Consider the following 26,675-nt stretch of genomic DNA (forward strand, 5'->3'; position numbering starts at 1 on the left):
TACAAAAATGACGTTTGTTGGATGCTGATAAAAATATTCAGAAACATTTAAGTGTATAGTTAAATGCAAATAGCATTTATAATCTGTATTCATATTTGTTAATTGCCAATTACCAATGCCACAAACGGGAGTACAATGGAAGAGCCTATCTCCTGTGTGGTTGATCCCGCGCCAATCAATAATGGTGGGATGGGTCACGTGACGTCTGCAATTTCCTATCAAATGACATGAACCTGTGTACATGCATTTGTGTTGAACGCGGAGAAAAGTGGGCTGGACAATCGATTTTGCATACAGAATGACCGCGTGGTCTTGGGTAAGCGTAAAACGAGCTTTTCCAGATTGAAAATGCTGCATTGCGCGTATTTTGTACCTTACTGGCAAAATCACGGATTTCTTTAAGCTGTCTATGTCTTAAGTAATCGCAAGTAGAGCACATGATCAACGATCGCAGACATACCTCGTGCTTCGTTTTGATTGGCTGTTAACCTCATGAGGAATGAAGGGTTATTTGTTGGGAAAATCGATGAATGGGTTTTTGCAAATCTATTTTTAGTAACATATACGGACGTAAACAAATGGGCAAACCCGATTTTTGACAGATAGCTCGTGATTGTCACGCCGAAGCTTTGCAATTGGTTAGACGATAAAGAGGCTTTACTGATGGAAGGAAATGCTGATTACGTTTACAACTTATTATCTCAAACACAAGCTTATTTTATGTCCGGAAAAAAAGTTGATGTTGATCAGTTGATCGTCAATTATGATAATTAAATCATAATTCATAAATTGTGTAAGACTGCTGCATGGATTCATGCTATTTCTAGACGAGTGGTGAACATGTAGAAGTTATATCAGTATGTTAGGGCGGCGTATTGTGTTGTATATTTTAGTAATAAATAAACTGTAAGTTTAGTCAGTGTAGAAATACTATTTTCAGCTTGCTCTAAGCTGTTACAGCAGACCCAGGCGAATAGTTGTTTTATTACTATACAACGTCCATGGTTAGTTTGCCAAAGGCTGTAAAGATGACCAGCTTACCCATATAGTGAGAAGTTGTTGTGTTATATCTGGGACCAATAACGAATCTGAATGTATCCTACTTCCAGGTTATATGTACTATTATTTCAGGGTGCCAATTAATGTACGTCTATAGTCAGCTTGCCCAAGGCTGTACAAATGAGCAACTGACCATTCAGGCCCAAAGAGTAGTGTTATATGTTTTGTTATTTTATGGTGCCAATTCCTATGGTCAACTTGCCAAAAACTATAAAAAAAATCAGCTTGCCCATGGTTATAAAGGTGACCAGCTGACCATTCAGGCCTAAATTTCTTAGATGTTATATTGTACTGTTATTGCATGGTGCCAACTTCTATGTTCAGCTTGTCCAAGGTTATAAAGGTGACCAGCTGACCATTCTAAACTATCTTCTGTTTTATTGTACTGTTATTTCAGGGTGCCAATTCCTATGGTCAGCTTTCCCAATGCTTTTAAGCTGACCAGCTGACCATTCAGGCCCAAAATTCTTAGATCATAAGATGTTTTATTGTTCTGTTATTTCAGGGTACCAACTTCTATGGTCAGCTTGCCCAATGCTATAGAGGTGACCAGCTGACCATTCAGGCCCATAATTCTTAGATGTTATATTGTACTGTTTTTTAAGTGTGCCCCAATTCCTTAAGTCAGCAGATCCAAGGCTATCAGGCCCAAATTTGTTCTGTTACATTGTACTGTTTCACTTCAGGACCAAAGCTTTTGTGTTGTAGAAAGCATGTTATGTTATTTCATGGTGTCAATCCTATGGCCAACTAGCCAAAAGCTACAATACATTCAGCTGAATCCAAGTTGTTGTGTTGTATTTTTTACTGTTATTTCAGAGATATTTTTAGTGGTCTTTAGTAGTTAGCTAGCCCAAGGCTGAGGAGGAGATGACCAGCTAAGCTCTCAGGCCCTAAGTTGCTGTGTTATATTGTGTAACTAAGCTGAGGCCATACCATGGCATGATGTTGAGTACAGTACATAGAACCCTTATACATTATGTATCTGTATTTTGTGCTTATTTGTTCTTGCAAAATCAGGGTGCCAACTCCTATGGTCAGCTGGCAGAGGGCCACAAAGATGACCAGCTGACACCTCAGCCTCTGTCTGACTTTCCCAGCAAGGTCTTCTGTATGGCATGTGGGGGTGGGCACACACTGCTGGTCACAGGTACATGCATGATGTAAACTTGAAGCTTGAAAACTTGTAAATTTTAAACCGAGTATACACCAGATTGGCAACAAACAAAGTTTTTTCTGTAACAATTCTCAGGACAATTATTTAATAAAATGTTTTACTCTTTGATATCATAATTGTAAAAAAATACCAAAATGCAAAACAAATTGAGTGGGTTCGCACCAGTGTCGCCAAAATTGCAGTCTCGTGTTGTATCCACTGTGCTACGAAGGTTTACCCTAATTATTTGGAATATTTAATCTATATACCTAACTTGGTGATATCACATGATAACATCGACTAGCCAATTACGCACAAGAATGAGTTCTACTAGGTATTCATACCTAGTAATCTTTTTTAATGGAAAAATATGAAAAACTGCAAAAAATAAATTAATTGTAAACTATGTGGTACTTCAGTTAGTTAGTTTCAATGCATTGTACACATCGATACCAAGTTTATGTCCGTTTTCGACAATATTCTTCTTTTTTTTCACTATTTCATCATACGGTGTATAGCCCCTTGAAAGTTTTCTTAAATGCGTCTGTTTAAAGCACAGGCCTTTGCTAATGGTGTTTGACTTTGCATATATAAAACCTTGGTATTTGTATTTATATAGCATGATAAAACTTTGATTGTCTCAATAATTTGATTTTATATTAATTTTATGAATGCAACACAAACATAAGTGGCCTTAATAGCTCAGATTACTCTGGCATTAATTTTGAAAACAGTGGCACTTGGAGATTTTTGTGTAAGTTTAGTTAATTGACTGTGATAACAGCTTTCAGCTGAAAATACTATAATTATGTGAATTATGATTCAGTCTCGAGTTTGTTTCCCTGGTATAACCAGCAATTTTGTCCTTTTCGTTAAAAATGCACTCTTACTCCCAAGTAAGATTTACCACAATTCAAACCATTGTTTTAATATACCAAAAGGAAGAATAAATGTTGAAAACAATAGTTCTTATGAAGCATACTGTGTTTAAATATTAAGCAGTAAATATTATAGCACTCACCAACCATTAATATTTTGGCGTTTTCAGTTATTAAATACACAGTTACAATCTTGTTATCATTAATTAAAATTTTGCATAAATGCATTATATATTTAGTAAGAAGTTAAAGGTATATTACTCAAAATTTATGTTTGTTATTCATCCGTATGTATTGATTTTGAAAAGAGTGTCACTTTAAGAAATAGGAACCCCTGGTGGGGCTCAAACCCCCTCAACCTTTGATATAAGAGTTGGACACCTTGAGCTTAACCATTAGACCATTTTCTCTCTTTTCTTAATGCTTAGAGCTGAAAAGGATTTAAGATAAATTGTGTAGATACAAACAAATCTCAAAGAAACAATTCTCCTAAATAGCAAACATTTATTTTTACAAAAAATTATATTTTTAGATGAAGGAAATGCATTTGCATGTGGTTCAAACAGCAAAGGTCAACTAGGTGCAGGTGACCTTGAGGACAGGGTGACCTTGACCCAGATATCAGCCCTGAAGGTCAAGGTCACTGCAGTAGCAGGAGGATGGGACTTCAGTCTAGGTGTTGGCGGTTGGTAAATGACTCATCAATCCTTGTATAACTGTATGACTGTTACATACATAGAGGATATTACTCAAGTGGTCATTCAATACGGAATTTATTGAACTTGATTTCTAAAGTTGATAAAAAAAAAATGAACCTTGACAAGTTTTTATAAATTTTGGTAAAATGTTTTATTTAATATCTTATTGAATGACAACAAATGTAATATTTTATTTATTTCATTATTGACATTAATACTAATTTGTTTATTTACAGCCTTAAATACATTAAACTTCACTCACATTTTCAACGTTATTCAATTATGTCACCTGAAAAGTTATTACACAAGTTATATGTGAAAAGTATGTAATGAGATTATGATACCCCATTCAAACAAAGTTTTGAGGTATATAGGAGTGAGCTGGTCAGTTGGTCGGTCAGTCGGATCGTTGGTTTTGACAAGAACTAATTAAAGGGTTGACAGAATTGAATAATTTTAGGAAAATAAGTTCAAGTTTGACTTTGGTTACCAACCACTATTTTTTGTAGGAGTTATTTCCCCTTTTCAATTTAGAACTTGCAAAAAACCCAACTGTGTCGGACAATAACTTATGACTATGGACAGATTTAAAAACAATTTAGTAAACATGTTCGACGAGACAAAAAATAGAATAAGGACGTCTTTCTATACAAACTACCATAGAATTTGCCACAATTTGGTTTCCGGATGATAACTTAATTATGACAGGTGAAACGGATTTTAAAAAAAAGATTGGTACACCTGTATAACATTATAAAAAAACATGTCAATTTGACCTGGGTTACAATCCACCACTGTACAGCTCCTTTTCAAAGAAATAGTTTACCATTCATCATTGCTGTGAGGGCTCTTGTTTCATGCTGGTGACATCATTTATGATATAAACTACATGACTTGTAATGTATACCGGTATATTAAAATTGTGATAACAGAAGATTTACTTCAATTGAAAGATCTGAGTATTAATTTCCCAAAGAATTATCTCTGTGAATAAGCTACAGGTTCAACCATTTTCAGGATTTAAAACATTTAAAGGGACTCGTTCATGTTTTGGCACCAATTTTTTTTCAGGTAATGTATCTGAAAACACCCATGATTTACTATTCGATACCGAAATCGCAGAAAAAAGGTAAATTTAAATTTAAAAAAATATTCTGGTTTTAGAAGGGAGAGAACCCACGCCATTGCAGTCAAGGAAAAGTTAGAAAACTGACAACAAAACCACCCACCCACAAGGTCTCTTATACAAACAGGAGGATAACTTAACATTTAAGCCTTTTGTTGATACGCATTAGTAACCCTATTAAAAATAGTTGACTTGATTTGAGCAAGTAACAATAAAGTTGATTCGTTCCAGCCGTCAGTATCTTCGTTTTAATACTCCTAATTATTTGCCACACTTTATTTCATCATACAAAAAAATAAAAAAAAGTGCATTTTACAAAATCATGAGCAAGTCCCTTTCAGGATATCAGCATATATTAATAAGCATGTTTGTAAGAATTTGAATACTGGCATAAAGCAAATACCGAAATATCTCCAAATACTTTTCAATATTAAAAAGAAGATACGCCTTTAAAGCTGCACTCTCACAGATTTACCATTTTTACATTTTTTTTTTTGATGTTGGAAAGAGCAATTTTTCTGCGTAAATATCTGTAAACCAATGATATAAGGTTGCTGACAAAAAATCAGATCATAGATTTTCATCTTTCCGTTCGAAAAATAATGTTTTATGGCTTTAACTGTTACTAACGGGTTAAGAAAAATGCATAAAACATCAATATTTGAACTTAAATATAAAAATCTGCGATCTAATTTTTTGTCAGCAGTCTTATATAACTAGTTTCCATAGATTTTTGTAAAAATTAGCTCGTTCCAAGACAAAAAATAAAAAAGTTGTCAAAATGTTCAATCTGTGAGAGTGCAGCTTTAAAGTTTATTCAGGTGAATTGATGAATATGACAGAGGATGAAACTTGACACTGTGTAGAGAGTACAATGTATAATGGGACTTTGCCAAATATAATAAGATCAGGAAATTCAGTTGAAAACTAAGCTAGTATCAGATATCAAATTAAGATTTACTTACATTTAAACTTGTATATTCAAATACACCTACTCTTACCATTTGTTTCAAGATACATCACATTATGAACAAGAAAATGTGATTGGAAAAAGTGAGTGTATTATGCATTCGTTGATCAGATGGCTCTGCTGGGTACATGTTTAAATTTTAATTTATAGTTTTTTCTTATTTTAGACTCTGGTGAATTATACAGCTGGGGTTCCAACGCCTTTGGACAACTTGGCGATCCCAGCCTCCCTTCAAAGTCCACTGTGCCAGTAGGTTTAGTACAAAATTATGTTACAGACAGAAGTTCAGTCATAGTAGCTATGTTTACTTGGTTGGTAATATGCAAATTAGCAAAGCCCGGGCTCTGTGTGGATTGAGAATTTACTGCATATTTTCTCTGAAGGGATCTGTTGGTCTTGTTTAGCTGGCATGTTACAAAACCAAGGCTAAACACCTGAATCCATAATTAAGAAATTACATAGGTATGATTGTAATGATAATTGAATTAAAAGAATATGCAAACTTTTGGCAACACAAACTTACTGGTAAGCAGAAATCTCTAAAAGTTTTTTTTTGAAACATAAAACTTAGACATATGTTTTCAAAATATTGTTCATATAATTTTTGGTATTTTTAGAGTGATATGCCCATTGCTAGGTAAGGTGGAGAAATACAAAATAAGCACAAGTTTTGGGGCTTGTTATTGCCATGGAAAGGTTTTTAATGGTTCCATTTCATTGTTTCCCTTTAATATTTACAGAGTTGTGTGGCCCTACCAGAGAGGCTGGTACAAGTGGCTGCTGGATTAAGGCATTCTGTTGCCCTTGCTGGTTTGTTAACTCGATTAGTAATACTTTTGTTTTGTAAGTCATCAGTTTACAAGTAAAGATATGTTTAACATTCTTTTTCTCTTGACTTTCTTCAAGCCCACAATATTTAACATGTTGACTCTGTGTGTTATTAATTTTCAAGTTAGAGGTCAAGTCGTATATGCCTTGTACTCTTTAATCTTCATTAAAATAACACAAGATATGGAAACACATTTTTTCGAATGGGCCAAATCCAGTTCATTGCATTTTAACAAACCTCAAAAGCACTATCTCTAATGGTGACTTAGGTGATCTGTAAAGATAAAAGTTTTTTATCACCTTTCATGTATATATTCTTTCATCCTTAGAATCTGGCAATGTGTTCTGCTGGGGTCATGCCAAGAGGGGCCAGTGTGGTCAACAAGGACATGGCCAGCTGAAATACACATCACCTGTGAAAGGTAAACTTAGAATTTTTACTGTAGAGTAAGATTGTTTATTATTTTTGGTTTTAGTTGTTCAATCAAGTTCTTCAAAATTGGTGTATAAAACTGGATCTCATTTTATATGGCAAACATATTTTTTTGATAAATGCATTGGTTTATAAAAGATCACTCTAAAAATACAATGAAAACTAATAGGGCAAGCCCAGTAGTGAAAAAGCAAGTATTAACCATACATTAAACCCTGTTTAGAGACACAAGGTAAGGGCCCAAACGACACTGAACAAGGGACACAACCATACAAATACCACACAATTGTAATAGTAATTTACTTATATGTAAAATAAATGACCAAAATTACTTCATCCATAAAGTTATAACAGTTTGTATATTTGCTCTTTATTAAAACTCATTCAGATGATACCAACATACGCAAAATGTTAATTCTTTTAAACAAAAGCCCATTTCTGTATTTCAGTGACCTTACCAGATGGTGTGGGAAGAGTTGTCCAGATTGTAGCTGGCTCATACCATACTGCAGCGCTTACTGGTCATTACACTTTTCTGAATAATCTGTCATTACCATTTTTGTCAAGCCCCCCTTGTAGTGAGCACGACATATTTGATAGACATCACAATGAAGGTTATGTGTATGACCCAGGTGTGTACCACGTCAAGGTCATGCTAAAATGTCAAAGGTTGAAATGATCTTTGTCTGGGCTGTATCTTGATTACGCATTGTAGGATTTTTAAAAAAAAATTCACGACGATGAGGCAGAGCGTGGCCCACCAGACCCTAGTCAGTATTTTAAAGGTCAAGGTCACATTTAAAGGTCAAAAATTAAAATGAGTTTTCCTGATAGGACTAACCTTGATTGAGTGCCCTCCTAACCAAGTATTACAAGATTTCCAAGAAACTTGATTTGAATGTTTATGATGATGAAGTGCCATGTTCATTGCCAGACCTAGGTTTCCTCAAATTTCAAGGTTACACTTAAAGGTTAAATGTAAAATGAGTACTGTTGATAGGACTGGTCTGGATAGAACCTTGTCAGGGCTGTATCTTTACCATGCATTAAAGATTTTCAAAAACTTGCCATTGAGGTTCACTATGAGGAGACGTAGTGTCGGAGGTTCCACATAATGTTCAACTCCATGTTATTCCATATGGAATGATATATATTGTACTGAATTCTTTCTATATGTAAACTAAGATAGTGATCGGGTGGAGGAATAGATGTCATATACACAAAAATAAAAAATGTGAACAGTTGTCTCTTACCATAGTGATTAAATGACCTTTATTAGTGAAACAAGTAATTTTTCAGCCAGTCTGTCAATATTGGTAATTTCTTTAGTTTTAAAAACATTCCAAGATATAACCATGAAACGTAGTACACATGTCCACAATTATCTTATGCTTATCTTCCAGAAATTTGTCGTGTATGGCCCCTTCCTTCACTAAGAAAAACAAACGACTTTTGCTGTATGTTTTCTTTTAAATATAATTATAATAACATTTTTCAGACCAAATGTAATTTAATAGCGAAATTCAAAGCTCTACAGATGGCTAAAACAATACCAAAATTAACATTGTGTATTTTAGACAAAGGTGTGGTGCTGTTCTGGGGTTGTAATAAGCATGGCCAGGCTGCTGAAGACACTACACAAGTGCACAAAGTTGACTCCCCAATTGTTCTGGACCAGTCCATGTTTAAGGATGAGAAGGTCAAGACCATTAGTTCTGGATGGACCCATTTCCTAGCTCAGACAGGTTGATACATTTGTAATTATGGTAAATCTAAAACAACAAAAGCACCATGAACATTTGTTTGAGATCAGTTAAATTTGGTATGTAGCAATCAACACTGTACATAATTCTTAGTTATTTTGTCTATTATTAGTACCTGTATACAATTAAATTAATCAAATTTTGCTGAAGAAAGTCCAATTAAATAAGCTCTTTGCTAGACTTTGAAAAAATATTCAAGGTATCAATGTTTTCATCATAACTCAAAACCATTGAAGATTAGCACAATAATTAAACTTAAATAGAAGTATAAAAATTATATAGGAATATCATGATTTTTTGCATTTTAAACTAAATAATTTAGAATTATTTCCTATAACAGAGAACGGCTCAGTTTACAGTTGGGGAAGGGGCGACTATGGTCAGCTTGGAAGGGCAAGGCCTCCTGAAAATCAAGGTCACAGCCACATTCCCGGCAAGGTCGAACTACCAGAAACAGTCGTAAGGTTTCAGTGTGGTTCAGAGAATGCACTCTTTGTTACAGGTAAGTCTCCTTTAAGAAATTGTTCTTTTATATAATTAAAAATGAACAAACTTGTCTTACCTTATCAATTGAAAGTTAGTACTTTCAAAGTATGGTCGTTTCATCTATCCAAGAAATGTTTTTTTTATGAAATTGAAACAGGATTTTTAATGCCGGTAAAACTGACCTGGAACTCAGTTGAAATGGGAAAAAAGTGGCTTAATAACCTGAAGCATATCTTGTGTTTGTTCTGAAGTGTTATTCCGTTTGTTTATGAATCATTTTGTTGATACTTGGATGATATAACAGTATAACTATTCTTTTTAATAGTATTACCTTTAAAGCTGTTATATCACCCAACATCATCCATGATTTACAAAATAATATCTTTATGAAATTGTTGTCGCAAAATACTCCCTTATATTACATTTTACATATTCAGAGTCGGGCCAGGTGTTCTCCGTGGGTTGGAACGAGCATGGACTTTGTGGGACAGGGGATGAAGTGAACGTGGAGAGGCCAACACCCATCCACTACCTTCCCCAGGACGCAGACATGTACATTGCCTGTGGGGGTGGACACTGCTTTGCTGTGAGCAGGAAAACAGACAAAGGATGAAAATATTTTGTTTGTGAAGGCTGCCAAGTGATTCAAAATCCTTGACCTTGATTCCTGTCCTGCCACTTGACTTAAGTCTGGGGATAGACAATGCTTTGCTGTGATAATACTGGTCAAATCATGAAATCATTGATAACCAGTCAATAACAATGACAACCATTTATTCACTACTGGCCATTGCAGTATACACATTATAATATAATGCCGTCAAATGGGCAGGCACTCTGGAGTTTTGGCCCATGAATTGTCTGAAATTGTTTCTCTATACTGATGGCATTGTTGTTCATGTATTTGTAAATGGTTTATTCTTGTCCAGCAGCAGCACAATTATATTTCTAATTTGTGCTTTTCTTATTTAATCTGTGTTCATAAAACTTGGTTATAGTGTTTGTGGGCATGATATTTCAACCAAGGTCAATTATTGAACAAAAATTGGAAAATTTGTATTTATAAAGTAATATAAAGTTTTATGAATAAATAATACTTACCTGTCATTACACTAAGGATTTCTCTTTCTGATCCACATTTTAGACTTTTGAACCGTAAATGAACATATATACTCTAACATCGGTACGTCACTTTCTGATAACTGCACATGCTTCAGTTTCCTTTTCTGGCCAAAGTGTTCGCCTGAGGCAGACTGATAAAAAATGACGTGTGGGGTAGGAGGGGGGGGGGGGTACCTCTAATGACAGGTAAGTATTATTTATTCATAAAACTCGAATTTGAAATACAAATTTTCCAATTTTATTTCATAAATAAACTTACCTGTCATTACACTAAGGATTATTTCAGATTCTCCAGCAGTACCCAGGCGGTGGGAGTCATTTAAACGCATCTTCCTCCACCATGCTCTCAGTCATACCATGTAGCAATGAAGTAGGAATTTATAATTCTTAAAACATCTTTTCTCAGATGATGTCTTTTGCCTCTCCTTGAGGCAGTTCATCTAATGTATATTTGAAGTTTTTATATACAACATGTATTGTCTGTCATGTACTTTCCACAGTACCACATAGACAGTACTTTCCACAGTACCAAATGTATAATACATATTTAACAAGAGGCCCAAAAGGGCCTATGCTCTACTGGCATGGCTTTTGTGGTCATATCAATCCAGAGCATGTATGTATGGGTAAAAGGCAACAGACATATAGTTTATGTTTTGTGTTTGGGTTACCTGGAAACGTAGCACGTTCAACATCTGAGCCCAGAAAGTATTGTAAGCAGATTAGTTGCATGAACTATTTTAATATGTGCCAAGTAAAAGTCATCTGACAAAAAAAAAATGCTTTCAAAACTGTACTCATAGTAAAATTTTCTGTAGTTTAAAAAGTTAAAAAAAGTTGGTCAAAAGGTCAAAGTCAAGGGCATCCTAGGACAACATTGATCAATTTGAACAAACATTCACAATCAATTGTGCTGAGATGGATGCACGAACACACAAAAAGATTTTCAAACCTTTCCAGATTTATGTTTACCAAACCTGTGAACCCTGGGTATGGCCAGTAATGACACCAGGTGCATAACTTAAACATTCACAACCAATTTTGTTAAGATGAATGCGCAAACTACAGAACTTAAAGCTAAAAAATGGCCTTTGGGCTTTCAACAAGAACAACGCAGAGTAATTCACAAAATCAACTGCAGAAGCAAAAAGCAAATTGTCTCTCAAAATCCTAGACTTGCAAATTGTCTCCCTTAACTCTAGACATATACATGTAAACTTGGCTAAAAATAGAATTTGCTCATGCAGACCTGGCTAAAAATAGAAAGCATTTCTTTAAAACTTTCATGGCCCATAATCTAGGCATTCATGGGCAGATCTTGCTGGTTTTCGAAAGGAACCAAGCTCTAATGGATATCTAGATACTGTACAAGTTTCATCGAGATATAATCAAAACTGAAGACTGTATCGTGTTCACAACCAATTGTTTACACAATAGCATTTTTTTATACTATCAAGGGCCATAATCTAGGCATGCATGGGCGGATCTGGCTGGTTTTCGAAAGGAACCGAGCTCTAATGGATATCTAGATACTGTACAAGTTTCATCGAGATACAATCAAAACTGAAGACTGTATCGTGTTCACAAGCAATTGTTTACAGACGCACGGATGCACATACTACGTACACATTACCATCGCATAAGCTCTTCTGGCCTTTGGCCAGTAGAGCTAAAAACTATATATGAAGCAGAAAAAACAATAACTGCGATCCGCAAGAAAATAGAAATACCAGAGTTTATCTACATCAAACTTTCTACAGTAGAAGTGTTTCCTACACATTCATCAACTCTGTGTTCACTGTTTTCAAAAAATAACGAGTAAAAGTGGTCTCCCTTGACCAATCCGCCGATTCCATGATCTGTTGCAATGATGCTCCTTTGAATAGAGCGCATGATGGACCTACACTGCGTGTCGAGTGTCCTCTGATTCTCCCTGAAGCATTGTTATCTAATTTATAACAGAACTTGACCAATTCAACTAACCATCTAGATATGGTTTGGGGTAAAACTGGTTGATGAGGTTTCTTTCTTGCCAAGAACAATTTTACAACATCCTCGCCCGACTCTGTCTGTCTGAAAGCTTCAATTTTCCTAAGATAATAAGTCAAAGCACGTTTAGGATCCAAAAACTTGTTTTGAGTTAATGCTAGTACAAAAATGTGTTTACCAAAATGGTTAGGTCTATCTTGTTTGGATAAGTCAAAAAGTCACACCCTGCTTCTGAACCTTGACCGAACCTTCACCAATTTGCAATGACTGAAGGTCACTACACCTTTTAAATGTTGTGATAGCCGGTAAAAAACATGTTTACCACAACAAAAAATTCAGAGGAGCATCCTGCAACAGCTCAAATGGTGCTTTCTTCAAACATCCTAAAACAAGAAGATCCCATTCAGGTTTTAAGCGTTTTACTGGTGGCCGCTCATTAAAAACAGCTCTAAGCAAGCGGATAATAAAAGGGTGTTGACCTATTGGAATGTTTTCAACTGAATACTGATGACAGCATTGATCTGTAAACATTAATAGTCCTGTACTTATGCCCTTTATCGAATAAAAAGGTAAAAAAATCAGCACAGTTAGCTAAAGTGACAAGATAGGGATCAATTTCCCTTTCACCCACCAGCCAACGAACTGTCTAAATTTGCTTTTGTAATCTTTTTGCATGCCAGATCTCCAGGATTTTGCCAATAACTTCCTAGTTCTTTTAGAAAAACCTTTTGACGAGAAACCTGTCGAGAACAACCATGCAGTCAGATGCAGTGTTTCTGGATGTGGATTGGATATCTTTCCCAGGCACTTTGTTAAAAGATCCTGACTGCATGGAAGTTTTCGCGGGTAAGCTATCAGCAGGTCCAACATATATGTGTACCAATGCTGTCTTGGCCACTGTGGAGCAATTAGGATCATTGTACATTGAGAATGTTGTAAGTGACTCAGTACTTTGGGAATTAACTGTATTGGTGGAAAAGCATACAAAAACATGTTCTGCCACACAATTGACAGGGCATCCATTGCAAAAGCTTGGGGATGGGGGGTCCATAAACAAAGAAGTGGTGTTTTCTTGTTCTGAAATGTGGCAAAGAGGTCCAAAGTTGGTTGACCCCAGAGCCTGAATATTTTCCAAGCCACTGCATTGTTCAGGGACCACTATGTTTGCCTGACTTTTTCCCGGCTCAATGTGTCCGCCAATACATTCTTTACCCCCTTGATATGGATTCTTTTAGCTTGATTTCACTGTTCAAAGCTATCTGCCATAGATCCCTGGTCAGATTGCACAACTGTACAGAATGCATCCCACCCTGGTGGTTCATGTATTGACATACAGTTGTGTTGTCTGACCTGATTAGGACATTGTGACCCCTCAGGTGTGATAGGAATTGCTGTATACTCAAAATCACAGCCAGCATTTCCAGGGAATTGATGTGCATTAACTTCTGGAGTTTGCTCCACTGACCTTGACAAAACAGGTTGTTCATGTGACCACAAAAGACTGTCTATTTCTTCTTTTATGATACTCTGATCTTTTAAGGGAACTTTCGTAGCCTTTAAACCCCGAAAAATTGGTTTCTTTTGAAATTCTAGCTTGTAACCTTGTTTGATTATTTCCAGTACCCATTTGTCTGTGGTTATTTTCTCCCACTTTAACTGGAAATGAGACAGCCTCCCTCCAACGGGTATCTCCGGATTTTTTTGCAATGATACTTACAGAGTCATTTTTCATCCATCCTTCCAGATCTAGCTCCAACAGGTCCTTGGCTTGAGGTTTCAGATCGTCTGGAGTAGCTGTTGTAACCACCTCTTGATCTTGCACTGAACTGGCTTCTGTTCGGATACTTGGTATCCCTGGACAATTTAGGGATACGAAAATTGTTCCAACTGTTACTTGAAGTTGTGGAAGTAGAAGGTTTAGCATTTTGATTGTAAACTGGTCTCTTATTTTACTCAGACTGATAACTTGAAAATTTTCTTTTAAGGTCCTTCTTTTTCAAATCAGGAATCAAATCGTCAATTTGCTTCCTTTTCTCTTTCCGAGACTTCAGTAACGCTTCTAAGCCAGTCCCAAACACACCATTGCCAGTCAGTGGTAAATTCGAAAATTTGACATTGTTTTGCTGTTCAAACAGCAGCGTATCGGCCATTGCCACAGACCTCCTTACAATATGATGGAAAGCACCTGCGCGACCAATCTGATCTAGGCACTTTGTCGACATAGCGAAAATGTCCTTGACCAGCTGTATGGTCTTTTCCTTTTCAAAGGCATCGGACTCCATAAACTGTAGTAAGTTACCTAAACTCTGCTGGATGTACATTTGTATGACTAGACCCAAACGAGCTGCTTGTTGGCCTTTATAACTAATTTTCTTGACCATTTTTGCTGGCTGTCCGAACAAATTTTTCCATTTATTTTTTGCAAAAGCAGCCTTATTTCCGTATCTATTAGTCAGGCAACCTTTCACTAAATCATCTAAAGATGGAACTTCTAACAATTTTTCTGACCCTTGAGTCAACAGGGAACTGGTCAAAATTTTCTTCAGAAAAAGACGATAAAAAGTTAGGTTCTTTCGACCTGTAGCTGTTTTCCAGGACCACAATTTGTGATTGATCTAGAACTAGGCCTTCTTTCTTGTCAGATTTCACAATGGCGTCGCCGCCAAACATGCCATATAAACACCTTCTTTTCCTCTGACAAGTTAGTTTCTTTTAGTGTTCTGTTTTTGACCACACATGGCTCTGTAACCGACTCATTGTCGTCATCAGAGTTCTGGCTTGATATTTGACCTTATGCGAACATAGACAAATTGTCCCTATCATCATCCGAAACTACAGCTCAACTTTGTGAGGAGACTGGTACACCATGCTGTTCACGAGTTTGTCTCTGAACAGACTGTTCTGAATTTGAGTTTTGTTCCAACATTTTTTTCAACATAGCTTCAATGACAGAGAAACGCTTACTCTGTTCACCATATCTGGAAGGTTTCTTTGGTCTTTTAGTCACTAGAACGTGACACCGAAGGCAAATTTTCATCATTTTCGCCAGTGCCCACAAATTCACGTAATGGCGACGGGTTTGTCCCGTCCGAGTACTTGTCCACTTCAGAGAGAATCCACTTCAGAGAGAATTTCTCCATCCTCAATCGATTTATTCGACGCCATGACCAGCAGACATAAACCACAAAGTCTTAACTTGATTATTAACACGTCAATAATTAAAATATAATTCGAAGTCTAATTTTTACAAAACGAAGCGAACACTCGCAAGAAAAGAGAAACTGAAGCATGTGGAGTTTTCAGAAGTGACATACCGGTGTTAGGGTAAATATGTTCACTTCCGGTTAAAAAGTCTAAAATGCGGATCAGAAAGAGAAATCCTTAGTGTAATGACAACACCGAGTGGCTTTTTACCCATTTATCTTAAAGGAAAGAAGTAACAATAACTGCATAATCAAGTAATTTCTTAATATCTAAACAAAAAACAATATTTTGCTATATACACCACTTTCAAAACAAACAATTTACCCCTTTAACTAGTCAGATTCATCGTACATGCATATCATGATGGAAACTAAACTGAATACATTAGCTGTGTAGTATATCACTTGATTTCCTGCCCTATACTTGCAAAATTTATTTAACAGCTTTTTATTACAATTCAACATTATCAAGTGATTCATTTGTTTTTAAAAGCTTGAAACAGCAACAGAATTTCGTTAATCCAAGCCTTAAATAAGGTTTTAAATTTTTTGTTTGTTTCCAGTCTACCTTCATTTTTTTTGCCCCAACCCCAAACCTTTTTTCTTGCCTTGAGAAATATTTTTTTATCACTTGTTATATTTTATGAAAGTTAAGAGTTTTTGGCTTTTAACAAAATCAGTGAGGCTAATGATTTTATAGATGTTTTTAAGAATATAATTTCTGGCCCGGAAAAATCTAAAAAAAAACAATTTGCCTTATAAAAAATAAAGTCAAAAGATTTACCGACCTACCAACATCATAATTATTTACATCTCGGAATACATCAAATGTTAAGTAGCATACATAGTTTCAACAATAATGTTTTATGATGTCACATCTAGTTATTTCACTAGTCATAAAAAAAAAAAAAAATATAATGATGTAGACTTCATATATAATATAAATGTGTTTTTTTTGCAAAAACATAAAATATAAATAATGCTGGTGACATTAATTATTTATAGAAGTAATACTGGCCTGAATATGGAAATGTACATTTGTATAATAACTTATAATGACTGAGATATCTGAACACATTAAGGTAATTGCAGCTAATACTGAACATAAAACGTCTGATAAATTAAACTGATATTACAGATCAGGGCTCGAATTTAGCACTTGCACACTCTCAAAATGCCAGTGAAAATTGGAAAATGCAAGTTGCATACAAGTGTGGTACGCTTAACTCACTTTCTGGATTGTTATTCATGTTTCGATTTAAGTATTTGGCTGAAATAGTATCAATTTTGAGTCAGTCTTTCATCATGACAAGCTAAATATTCACAAGTTTTTTATGCATGGATATTTAAAATCGACGACAGCTTATGGCTAAAGGGATGAAAAAAAATTGCGAGTAAACTTAACATTGTGCAAATTAAAATTTTCAGCACTCACATAAATTTGGGAGTACAATTTTGTTTTAAATTAAAGCCCTGCAGATATCTTTTGTACACATTATGGTAGGACAAATAAACTGCATAAACCTTTATCTACTTAAAGTTTTGACTTGAGATTCATATCTATGACATAATTCATATCAGTTTTTCAACCAATACGATAAGTCAGATGGTCTGTTTTAAAATGAAAACTTTTTTATGTGAAATCAGAACATTTGTCACAAATCATATACAATGGCATTTGCAATTGTCAAACGAAATATACACCATAATTATAACCAGGGGCTATAACAGCTGATAATTATCAATCCAGGTCTTGGGAAGTGGGAGAGCCCTGTTTGAGGGATAGGAGCATGCTAAGATCCCAAGCTGAAAAAAGTTTTGGGTATTTCATTTGGATTTCCTAAAATGCATCTCAGCATCACATTTTGGCCTTTCATAGACCTTCTAAGACCTCCACCCCACCCCGACCCTGAAGAAACAGATCAGATATACATCCATCACAAAAGGGGCCCCTAAATCCGGAAAGTGCAGATAAATCCTGAATTTTAGAATTCCGGTGTAATACATTAGTAAATGATGCTCTAACAAAACAGAAATGAAACTGAAAACTTATGTTTGTGATGATTAATGCAAATTGGACCAACAATGTCCCTTCCACTGGGGCAAAAAAAATCTCAGAAATATCTTTGATTATTGCTAGGTAATATTCCTGATGTAATTTATGTCTGCCTTCCAAAAAACAAAACCTATGGACGTAAGTATTAATGAGCACACTATAAATCATAGCAGTTGGTATTTCAACACAGTATGATAGCACACTATAAATCATAACAGTTGGTATTTCAACACTGTATGTAAAGGTATAGAACAATAATACATAAAGGTCATACTTTTAACAATAGCCGATAACAGCATTTTAACACAAAACATCACAGTTAGATCATAAATGATCACTCGAACACAGATGTTGGCCTGTTATTTTTAGATGAACAAGGGGCATAACTCCCTATATATTTTAAGATGAACAAGGGGCATAATTCTCCACATATTAAACCCCAGAGTTATGGGCCTTGATAGTGCTAATTGTGTTTGGCAACATATTAACCAAATTTTATTTATTCACATCTTTAACAGTTTTTGAGTTATGGCCATGTTTGAAGTTTTCGCATGACTACACCGACGACACCCAGGCTGTCACAATACCTCAACAAGTTTTTAATGAAAAACATACCAGCTTGAACATGAAAATCAAGGGAATATTTTACATGACACTTGACATGATTTTGAGATTCCCATTTCTTACAACTAGTAAAACAAGATACAAACATCAAAATGAACTAACAAATTAACCATAGCATGATATAGTAAACATTGTTATATGGTGCATAAAGTTAAGTAAGGCCTTGTCATCATGGATGTACATTGAAGTATATCAACATGATTTAAATGTAATCACCAAAAAGGCCCGTGATAAACATTCACAGTATTATAGACCAAAACATGAATTAACATGTTTCACTTTAATGTTGGAAACAATTGTGGAACTTTTTCCAAAGGGAGGCTCCTACTTCCCAAGGAGAGGGTATTCTTCAGGGAACAGGGCCAGTTTTCTACATGTAGGACATGTTCTATCAACTTTCACCCATTTTGCGATGCACTGAAAAAAAAGAGACAAGTTTGTCCATCAATTAACACATTACCCACCTTCGTGTGAAAAAACACATATACAGTAGAACCTGTATTAAGTGGCCACCTTTGGTAAAGGTCAAACTGGCTTCTTAAGACAGGTGGCCACTTAATCCAGGTTGGAAATTTCCACCACTTAAGCTTTGTTTAAACAGAGATTGATTATATATCTAAACAACCCCCTCACACAACCAGTATCATCAGTACCATTATCATTAAATCACACAACCAGTATCATCAGTACCATTATCATTAAATCACACAACCAGTATCATCAGTACCATTATCATTAAATCACACAACCAGTATCATCAGTAACATTATCATAAAAGTACCATTATCATTAAAGAAGTTTAAATACGAATGAAGATAAAACAAGAGCTGTCACAGTTTGTGACGAATGCCCCCGAATGTGACATTGACCTATGAACAAGGTCATTACATGAAAAGTTAAAGATCAAACAAATACATATGGCAAGTTATTTTAAATTGCCTCTGAACATAAAAAAATACCACCCATACTTGACAACCTACATTCTTATGTCTGAGCATTCCATTGTGAATAAACACTAAGTGTGACCTTGACCTAAGAAATAGGGACACGGATATTGCACGGGACACGTCGTCTTGGTATGCCGAACACATGTGGCAAGTTATTTGAAAATCCGTCCATACAAGGGAAAGTTACAGCCCGGACACGACAACCTATACTCTATGTTCTTATATGCAGCATTCCATTGTGAATAAACACCTAAGTGTGACCTTGACCTTAGAGGTAGGGACACGGTTCTTGCACGCGACACGTCATCTTGGTATGCCGAACACATGTGGCAAGTTATTCTAAAATCTGTCCGTACAAAGGAAAGTTACAGCCCGGACACGACAACCTATACTCTATGTCCGTATATGCAGCATGCCATTGTGAATAAACACTAAGTGTGACCTTGACCTAAAAGGTAGGGACACGGGTCTTGCACGCCACACGTCGTCATGGTATGCCGAACACATGTGGCAAGTTATTTTAAAATCCGTCAATACAAGGGAGAGTTACAGCCCGGACACGACAACCTATACTCTATGTCCTTATATGCAGCATTCCATTGTGAATAAACACCTAAGTGTGACCTTGACCTTAGAGGTAGGGACACGGTTCTTGCACGCAACACGTCGTCTTGGTATGCCGAACACATGTGGCAAGTTATTTTAAAATCTGTCCATACAAGGGAAAGTTACAGCCCGGACACGACAACCTATACTCTATGTCCTTATATGCAGCATACCATTGGGAATAAACACCTAAGTGTGACCTTGACCTTAGAGGTAGGGACACGGTTCTTGCACGCGACACGTTGTCTTGGTATGCTGAACACATGTGGAAAGTTATTTTAAAATCTGTCTATAATATTCTGAGTTATTGAGTCGAACGGACGGACGGACAGACGGACGGTGCGATTTCGGGGGCATAATTACTTTATCGCAAAATCATTAATAAAATGCTGTAGATAAATGTTTATTCATAGCATAAACAAAAAGAAAATACACCAAAAATCAGTCCACATAACTACATTAACAAGTTCACTTTTAAGAGTAATCCGTCATTTTCATTTGCTAAGCTCCAGTCCCTAATCTCAAGTGCATGAACATTTCCTGTGCCGACATTATCATGTCAAGCATGCCACTTTGTTAACATTGCAGAGCAAATGTTTTAATACATAAGTCCAGCATAAGTTTGATTTCATATTTGAACTAAGACAGTTTTCTATTAATTTAATACACTTGCCACGTTCTTTTAAGAGTCAAACACTTATGTTTTGTCTTACTGTCAGTTTTAATCAAAATTAAAAATAATATGACATACAATGCACTATAAATATTCATTTGTTAAAAATAAATCTATGCACTGTTTCTTTAATATTGAAATGACTACAAATCGAAACTCATTTCATCACTTCAAGTGACAATGCAAACGGAAAATTCAAAACAAGAGCTGTCACAGTATGTGACGAATGCCCCCGAATGTGACATTGACCTACGAACAAGGTCAGTACATGAAAAGTTGATCTTGCCTTTACGTGTCAAATACATATGGCAAGTTATTTTAAATTGCCTCTGAACATAAAAAAAAACACCCATACTCGACAACCTACACTGTTATGTCCTTATATTCAGAATTCCCTTGTGAATAAACACTTAGTGTATCTTTCACCTTAGAGGTAGGGACATGGGTCTTGCACACGACAAGTCGTCTTGGTATGTGGAACACATGTAGCAAGTGATTTTAAAATCTGTCCATACAAGGGAAAGAAACAGCCCTGACACGACAACCTAAACTCTATGTCCTTATATGCAGCACTCCATTGTGAATAAACACTAAGTGTGACCTTGACCTTTGAGGTAGGGACACAGGTCTTGCACGCGACACGTCGTCTTGGTATGTGGAACACATGTGGCAAGTCATTTTAAAATCTGTCCATACAAGAGAAAGTTACAGCCCGGACACGACAACTTATACTCTATGTCCTTATATGCAGCACTCCATTGTAAATAAACACTAAGTGTGACCTTGACCTTTGAGGTAGGGACACGGGTCTTGCACGCGACACGTCGTCTTGGAATGTGGAACACATGTGGCAAGTTATTGTAAAATCTGTCCATACAAGAGAAAGTTACAGCCCGGACACGACAACCTATACTCTATATGCTTATATGCAGCACTCCATTGTGAATAAACACTAAGTGTGACCTTGACCTTTGAGGTAGGGACACAGGTCTTGCACGCGACACGTCGTCTTGGTATGTGGAACACATTTGGCAAATTATTTTAAAATCTGTCCATACAAGGGAAAGTAACAGCCCGGACACGACAACCTATACTCTATGTCCTTATATGCAGCACTCCATTGTGAATAAACACTAAGTGTGACCTTGACCTTTGAGGTAGGGACACAGGTCTTGCACGCGACACGTCGTCTTGGTATGTGGAACACATTTGGCAAGTTATTTTAAAATCTGTCCATACAAGGGAAAGTTACAGTCCGGACACGACAACCTATACTCTATGTCCTTATATGCAGCACTCCATTGTGAATAAACGCTAAGTGTGACCTTGACCTTTGAGGTAGGGACACGGGTCTTGCACGCGACACGTCGTCTTGGTATGTGGAACACATGTGGCAAGTTATTTTAAAATCTGTCCATACAAGGGAAAGTTACAGCCCGGACACGACAACCTATACTCTATGTCCTTATATGCAGCACTCCATTGTAAATAAACACTAAGTGTGACCTTGACCTTTGAGGTAGGGACACGGGTCTTGCAAGCGACACGTTGTCTTGGTATGTGGAACACATGTGGCAAGTTATTTTAAAATCTGTCCATACAAGGGAAAGTTACAGCCCGGACACGACAACCTATACTCTATGTCCTTATATGCAGCACTCCATTGTAAATAAACACTAAGTGTGACCTTGACCTTTGAGGTAGGGACACGGGTCTTGCACGCGACACGTCGTCTTGGTATGTGGAACACATGTGGCAAGTTATTTTAAAATCTGTCCATACAAGAGAAAGTTACAGCCCGGACACGACAACCTATACATTATGTCCTTATATGCAGCACTCCATTGTGAATAAACACTAAGTGTGACCTTGACCTTTGAGGTAGGGACACGAGTCTTGCGCGCCACACGTCGGCTTGGTATGTGGAACACATGTGGCAAGTTATTTTAAAATCTGTCCATACAAGGGAAAGTTATAGAGCCGAACGGACGGACGGACAGACGGTGCGATTTTAATATGCCCACCTTCGGGGGCATAATAACCGGATTTACCTTGTAATTATTAAAGTTTATTCAAGTTTCTTCATTAATTGAGCCAATTCTGCTCAAAACTTCCGCCAACATGTTATAAACATGATTTTTCCATGTTATATGCATTTTCATAGGATGAATATATCCGAGGCTCTCATATATCCGTAATGTTTAGTATGCAATTAAAGCTGTGTATTGGAACATTTTATTAGCGGAAGTGTCAGTGACAAGGGATTAGTGGCCGCTAATAAGTGTTAATATGGCTTCATGGGGTCAAAAATTAGTGACTGTGACTGCGTTAGACAGTTGGGCGCTTTTGCACGTACTCTTTAGAGTAAAAACGTACGGCAGAATTTGGAGTGGCATGATAGGGCAGGTGACCTTTTAAAGCAAATGACTGTTCAACCAGGTTTTCAAACTGCATGTAGATTAATAAACCCACCTGCCTGTAAGAGACAAGTTTACACATGTCACTAACCTGCGTGTGGAAAGCATGTTTACAGTCAAGCTCCTTCACAGGTTCTGTGGTCAGCCCTTCGTGACAAATAACACAGATGTTTTCATCTGGGTCATCAAGAGTCTGCAATACAGGTACAAGTATTAACGCAAATGATCCGAGTTGTCAGAAGACTGAAATAGTCACAAGTTAATATAAATGAGCTGGTATTTAGTTTATACTGATTTCTTTTAGCTTAATTATAAGGGCAACTAAAAATAGATATGAATCTTGCTTGCATTAAATCCCCGAGTAGAAACCAGAAACTATGTCCAAGGGCCACCAGAATTTACCCTTGGTCGGGCTTAAGCCCACAACCTCTATTGTGAGAGGTGGATGGAAACCTTTACCAAAACACCACTTCACCCTCTAGTATTTACCAGCTTAAATCAAACTTATGTTGCATGCAGACAGCTTTCAATAGTTGTAGCCCAGAATGATAAATATTCGGGTTTACCCAAGCTAATCCCCTGGTACAAACAAATTTGTACCATTTCATTATAAACACATTACTTCGGAAACAACGGAATCATTGATCCGCTACATTAAATTCAATAGCATGAATTTCACCTTTTTATTTGTACCACCATGGGAAAACCCAGGTCTGTGAACTCCGGGTACATGTATTTTTTACCTGCCCTCAAATGTTATAAAACTATACTTCAATGACTTAGAAGACAGAATTATTATTTGAGCAACATATTTTATTTAAACCGATGTGACAGATTCTACAATCTTTACCATTTAAGTAAAATACTAAACACTTATCAAACATATCTAAAACCAAAGATAAAATTTTAGGGGAAACAAAAAACAAACTGCATAACTTGTTAATGGAACCAAAATGATTTGCAAAGTCAACAAATGGCAAAATCATCAATATTTAAAAGCAATGTTATAACAATCAACATTCCAATATATAAATGAGCTGATTATGGCAGTAAATCTACAAAGTGCCTGAACAATGCCAATGCTATTTCAATCCTTTTTTGAAAACCTTTTTAATTCTAAACAAGAATTGTTTTTTTTACTGAACTAGGATCATTTCTTCAATCAAGGTATTTTCCGGCCATAATTTGGAAATATTGTCATATGGGCAAGAATTTGAAATGGCATGGCTTGGCAGAATAACTTGCACTAATATTTACTAAGGTAAATAAATTTATTGTTCTCTCCAAATTTCGATAAACTTAACCATAACCTTATTTTAACAATTTTGCCAAATGTTCATTTACCGGTACATGCAGACAATACATCAACCAAATTTAACTACAAAGAGTGTAACCCTGACCCAACAACAACTGTTTGTGAAAAGAAACCATTATAAGCTTGAACGGTTGTGAACTCTGAAGTTACCCAAATAGCGTTATAATTTGGCTCCATATGAACTGGTACCTTAGGTGCGACTGGAAAATGCTCCTGACAAGCTGTTTTCCTGTTCTATATATAGAATATGATACATATACATTGAATTACTATTAATAATAAATATTTTCTATCTGGATCCTCATTCAATTTAATAGTGGACAATCAGATAACAAGAGGGCCATGATGGCCCTGTATCGCTCACCTGTAGCTTTGCTAAATAAAGTGAACATTCTGACCTATTATCATAAAGATCCAATGAAAAGTATGGCCCCTAGAGGCCACTTGACCCGGGTTGACCCAATATCGAACCTGACCTAGCATATGTTAAGATGATCATTCTGTCCAAGTTTCATTAAGATTAGGCTAAAATTGTGATCTCTATTGTGTTCACAAGGTTTTTTACTAATTGACCTAGTGACCTAGTTATTGACCGCGGATGGACCAATGTCGAACTTGACCTAGATGTTATAGAAATGATCATTCTGACCAAGTTGCATTAAGATTAGGCTAAAATTGTGACCTCTATTGTGTTCATAAGGTTTTTCTAATATCTGACCTAGTGACCTAGTTATTGACCGCAGATGACCCAATATCGAACATGACCCAGATTTTATAGAGATGATCATTCTGACCAAGTTGCATTAACATTAGGCTAAAATTGTGACCTCTATTGTGTTCACAAGGTTTTTCTACTAATTGACCTTGTGACCTAGTTATTGACGGTAATTGACCCAATATCGAACTTGACCTAGATTTTATAGAGATGATCATTCTGACCAAGTAACATTAAGATTAGGCTTAAGTTGTGACCTCTGTTGTGTTCACAAGGTTTTTCTACTAATTGACCTAGTGACCTAGTTATTGACCGCAAATGACCCAATATTGAACTTGACCTATATTGTTCTAGAGATGATCATTCTGACAAAGTTGAATTGAGATAAGCCTAAAATTGTGACCTCTATTGTGTTCACAAGGTTTTTCTACTAATTTACCTAGTGACCTAGTTTTTGACCTGGGTTGACCCAATATGGAACTTGACCTAGCTTATGTTAAGATGATCATTCTGACCAAGTTTCATTAAGATTAGGCTAAAATTGTGACCTCTATTGTGTTCACAAGGTCTTTTTACTATCTGACCTAGTGACCTAGTTATTGACCGCGGATGACCCAATGTGGAACTTGACCTAGATTTTATAAAGATGATCAGTCTGACCAAGTTTCATAAAGATTAGGCTAAAATTGTGACCTCTATTGTGTTCATAAGGTTTTTCTAATATCTGACCTAGTTATTGACTGCGGATGACCCAATATCGAACATGACCCAGATTTTATAGAGATGATCATTCTGACCAAGTTGCATTAACATTAGGCTAAAATTGTGACCTCTATTGTGTTCACAAGGTTTTTCTACTAATTGACCTAGTTATTGACGGTAAATGAACCAATATCGAACTTGACCTAGATTTTATAGAGATGATCATTCTGACCAAGTTACATTTAGATTAGGCTTAAGTTGTGACCTCTATTGTGTTCACAAGGTTTTTATACTAATTGACCTAGTGACCTAGTTATTGACCGCAAATGACCCAATATCGAACTTGACCTATATTTTTCTAGAGATGATCATTCTGACCAAGTTGAATTGAGTTAAGCCTAAAATTGTGACCTCTATTGTGTTCACAAGGTTTTTCTACTAATTGACCTAGTGACCTAGTTTTTGACCTGGGTTGACCCAATATGGAACTTGACCTAGCTTATGTTAAGATGATCAGTCTGACCAAGTTTCATAAAGATTAAGTCAAAATTGTGACCTCTGTTGTGTTCACAAGGTTTTTCTAATAATTGACCTAGTGACCTAGTTATTGACTGCGTATGACCCAATATCGAACTTGACCCAGATTTTATAGAGATGATCATTCTGACCAAGTTGCATTAAGATTAGGCTAAAATTGTGACCTCTATTGTGTTCACAAGGTTTTTGTACTAATTGACCTAGTGACCTAGTTATTGACCGCAGATGACCCAATATCGAACTTGACCTAGATTTTATAGAGATGATCATTCTGACCAAGTTGCATTGAGATTAGGCTAAAATTGTGACCTCTATTGTGTTCACAAGGTTTTTGTACTAATTGACCTAGTCACCTAGTTATTGACCGTGAAT

At 36.2% G+C, this 26,675-nt stretch overlaps 2 protein-coding genes across 2 annotated transcripts in view; one reads left to right on the top strand and one right to left on the bottom strand.

Annotated features, from left to right (window-relative positions):
• Positions 1-197: 197 nt before the first annotated feature.
• On the top strand, positions 198-10,354 carry LOC128229942 (secretion-regulating guanine nucleotide exchange factor-like). Its single transcript, XM_052941862.1, has 10 exons — positions 198-316; positions 2,080-2,209; positions 3,626-3,778; positions 6,054-6,136; positions 6,628-6,697; positions 7,045-7,137; positions 7,580-7,669; positions 8,726-8,893; positions 9,252-9,413; positions 9,835-10,354. Exons 1-10 carry the CDS (start codon positions 299-301, stop codon positions 10,008-10,010), a joined length of 1,143 nt encoding a protein of 380 aa, XP_052797822.1. The 5' UTR covers positions 198-298; the 3' UTR covers positions 10,011-10,354.
• Positions 10,355-14,792: 4,438 nt separating this feature from the next.
• LOC128229947 (uncharacterized) overlaps positions 14,793-26,675 on the bottom strand; it is a 58,076-nt gene continuing 46,193 nt past the window's right edge. Inside the window, exons 18-19 of the mRNA XM_052941872.1 lie at positions 23,126-23,227; positions 14,793-18,808 (exon numbers count right to left, since the gene is read on the bottom strand). Coding sequence (XP_052797832.1) covers positions 18,716-18,808; positions 23,126-23,227 — 195 coding nt within the window. The 3' untranslated portion in view covers positions 14,793-18,715. The remainder of the gene's footprint in view (positions 18,809-23,125; positions 23,228-26,675) is intronic.

This window comes from Mya arenaria, chromosome 4 (assembly GCF_026914265.1).
Source record: "Mya arenaria isolate MELC-2E11 chromosome 4, ASM2691426v1".
Classification (NCBI taxonomy): domain Eukaryota; kingdom Metazoa; phylum Mollusca; class Bivalvia; order Myida; family Myidae; genus Mya; species Mya arenaria.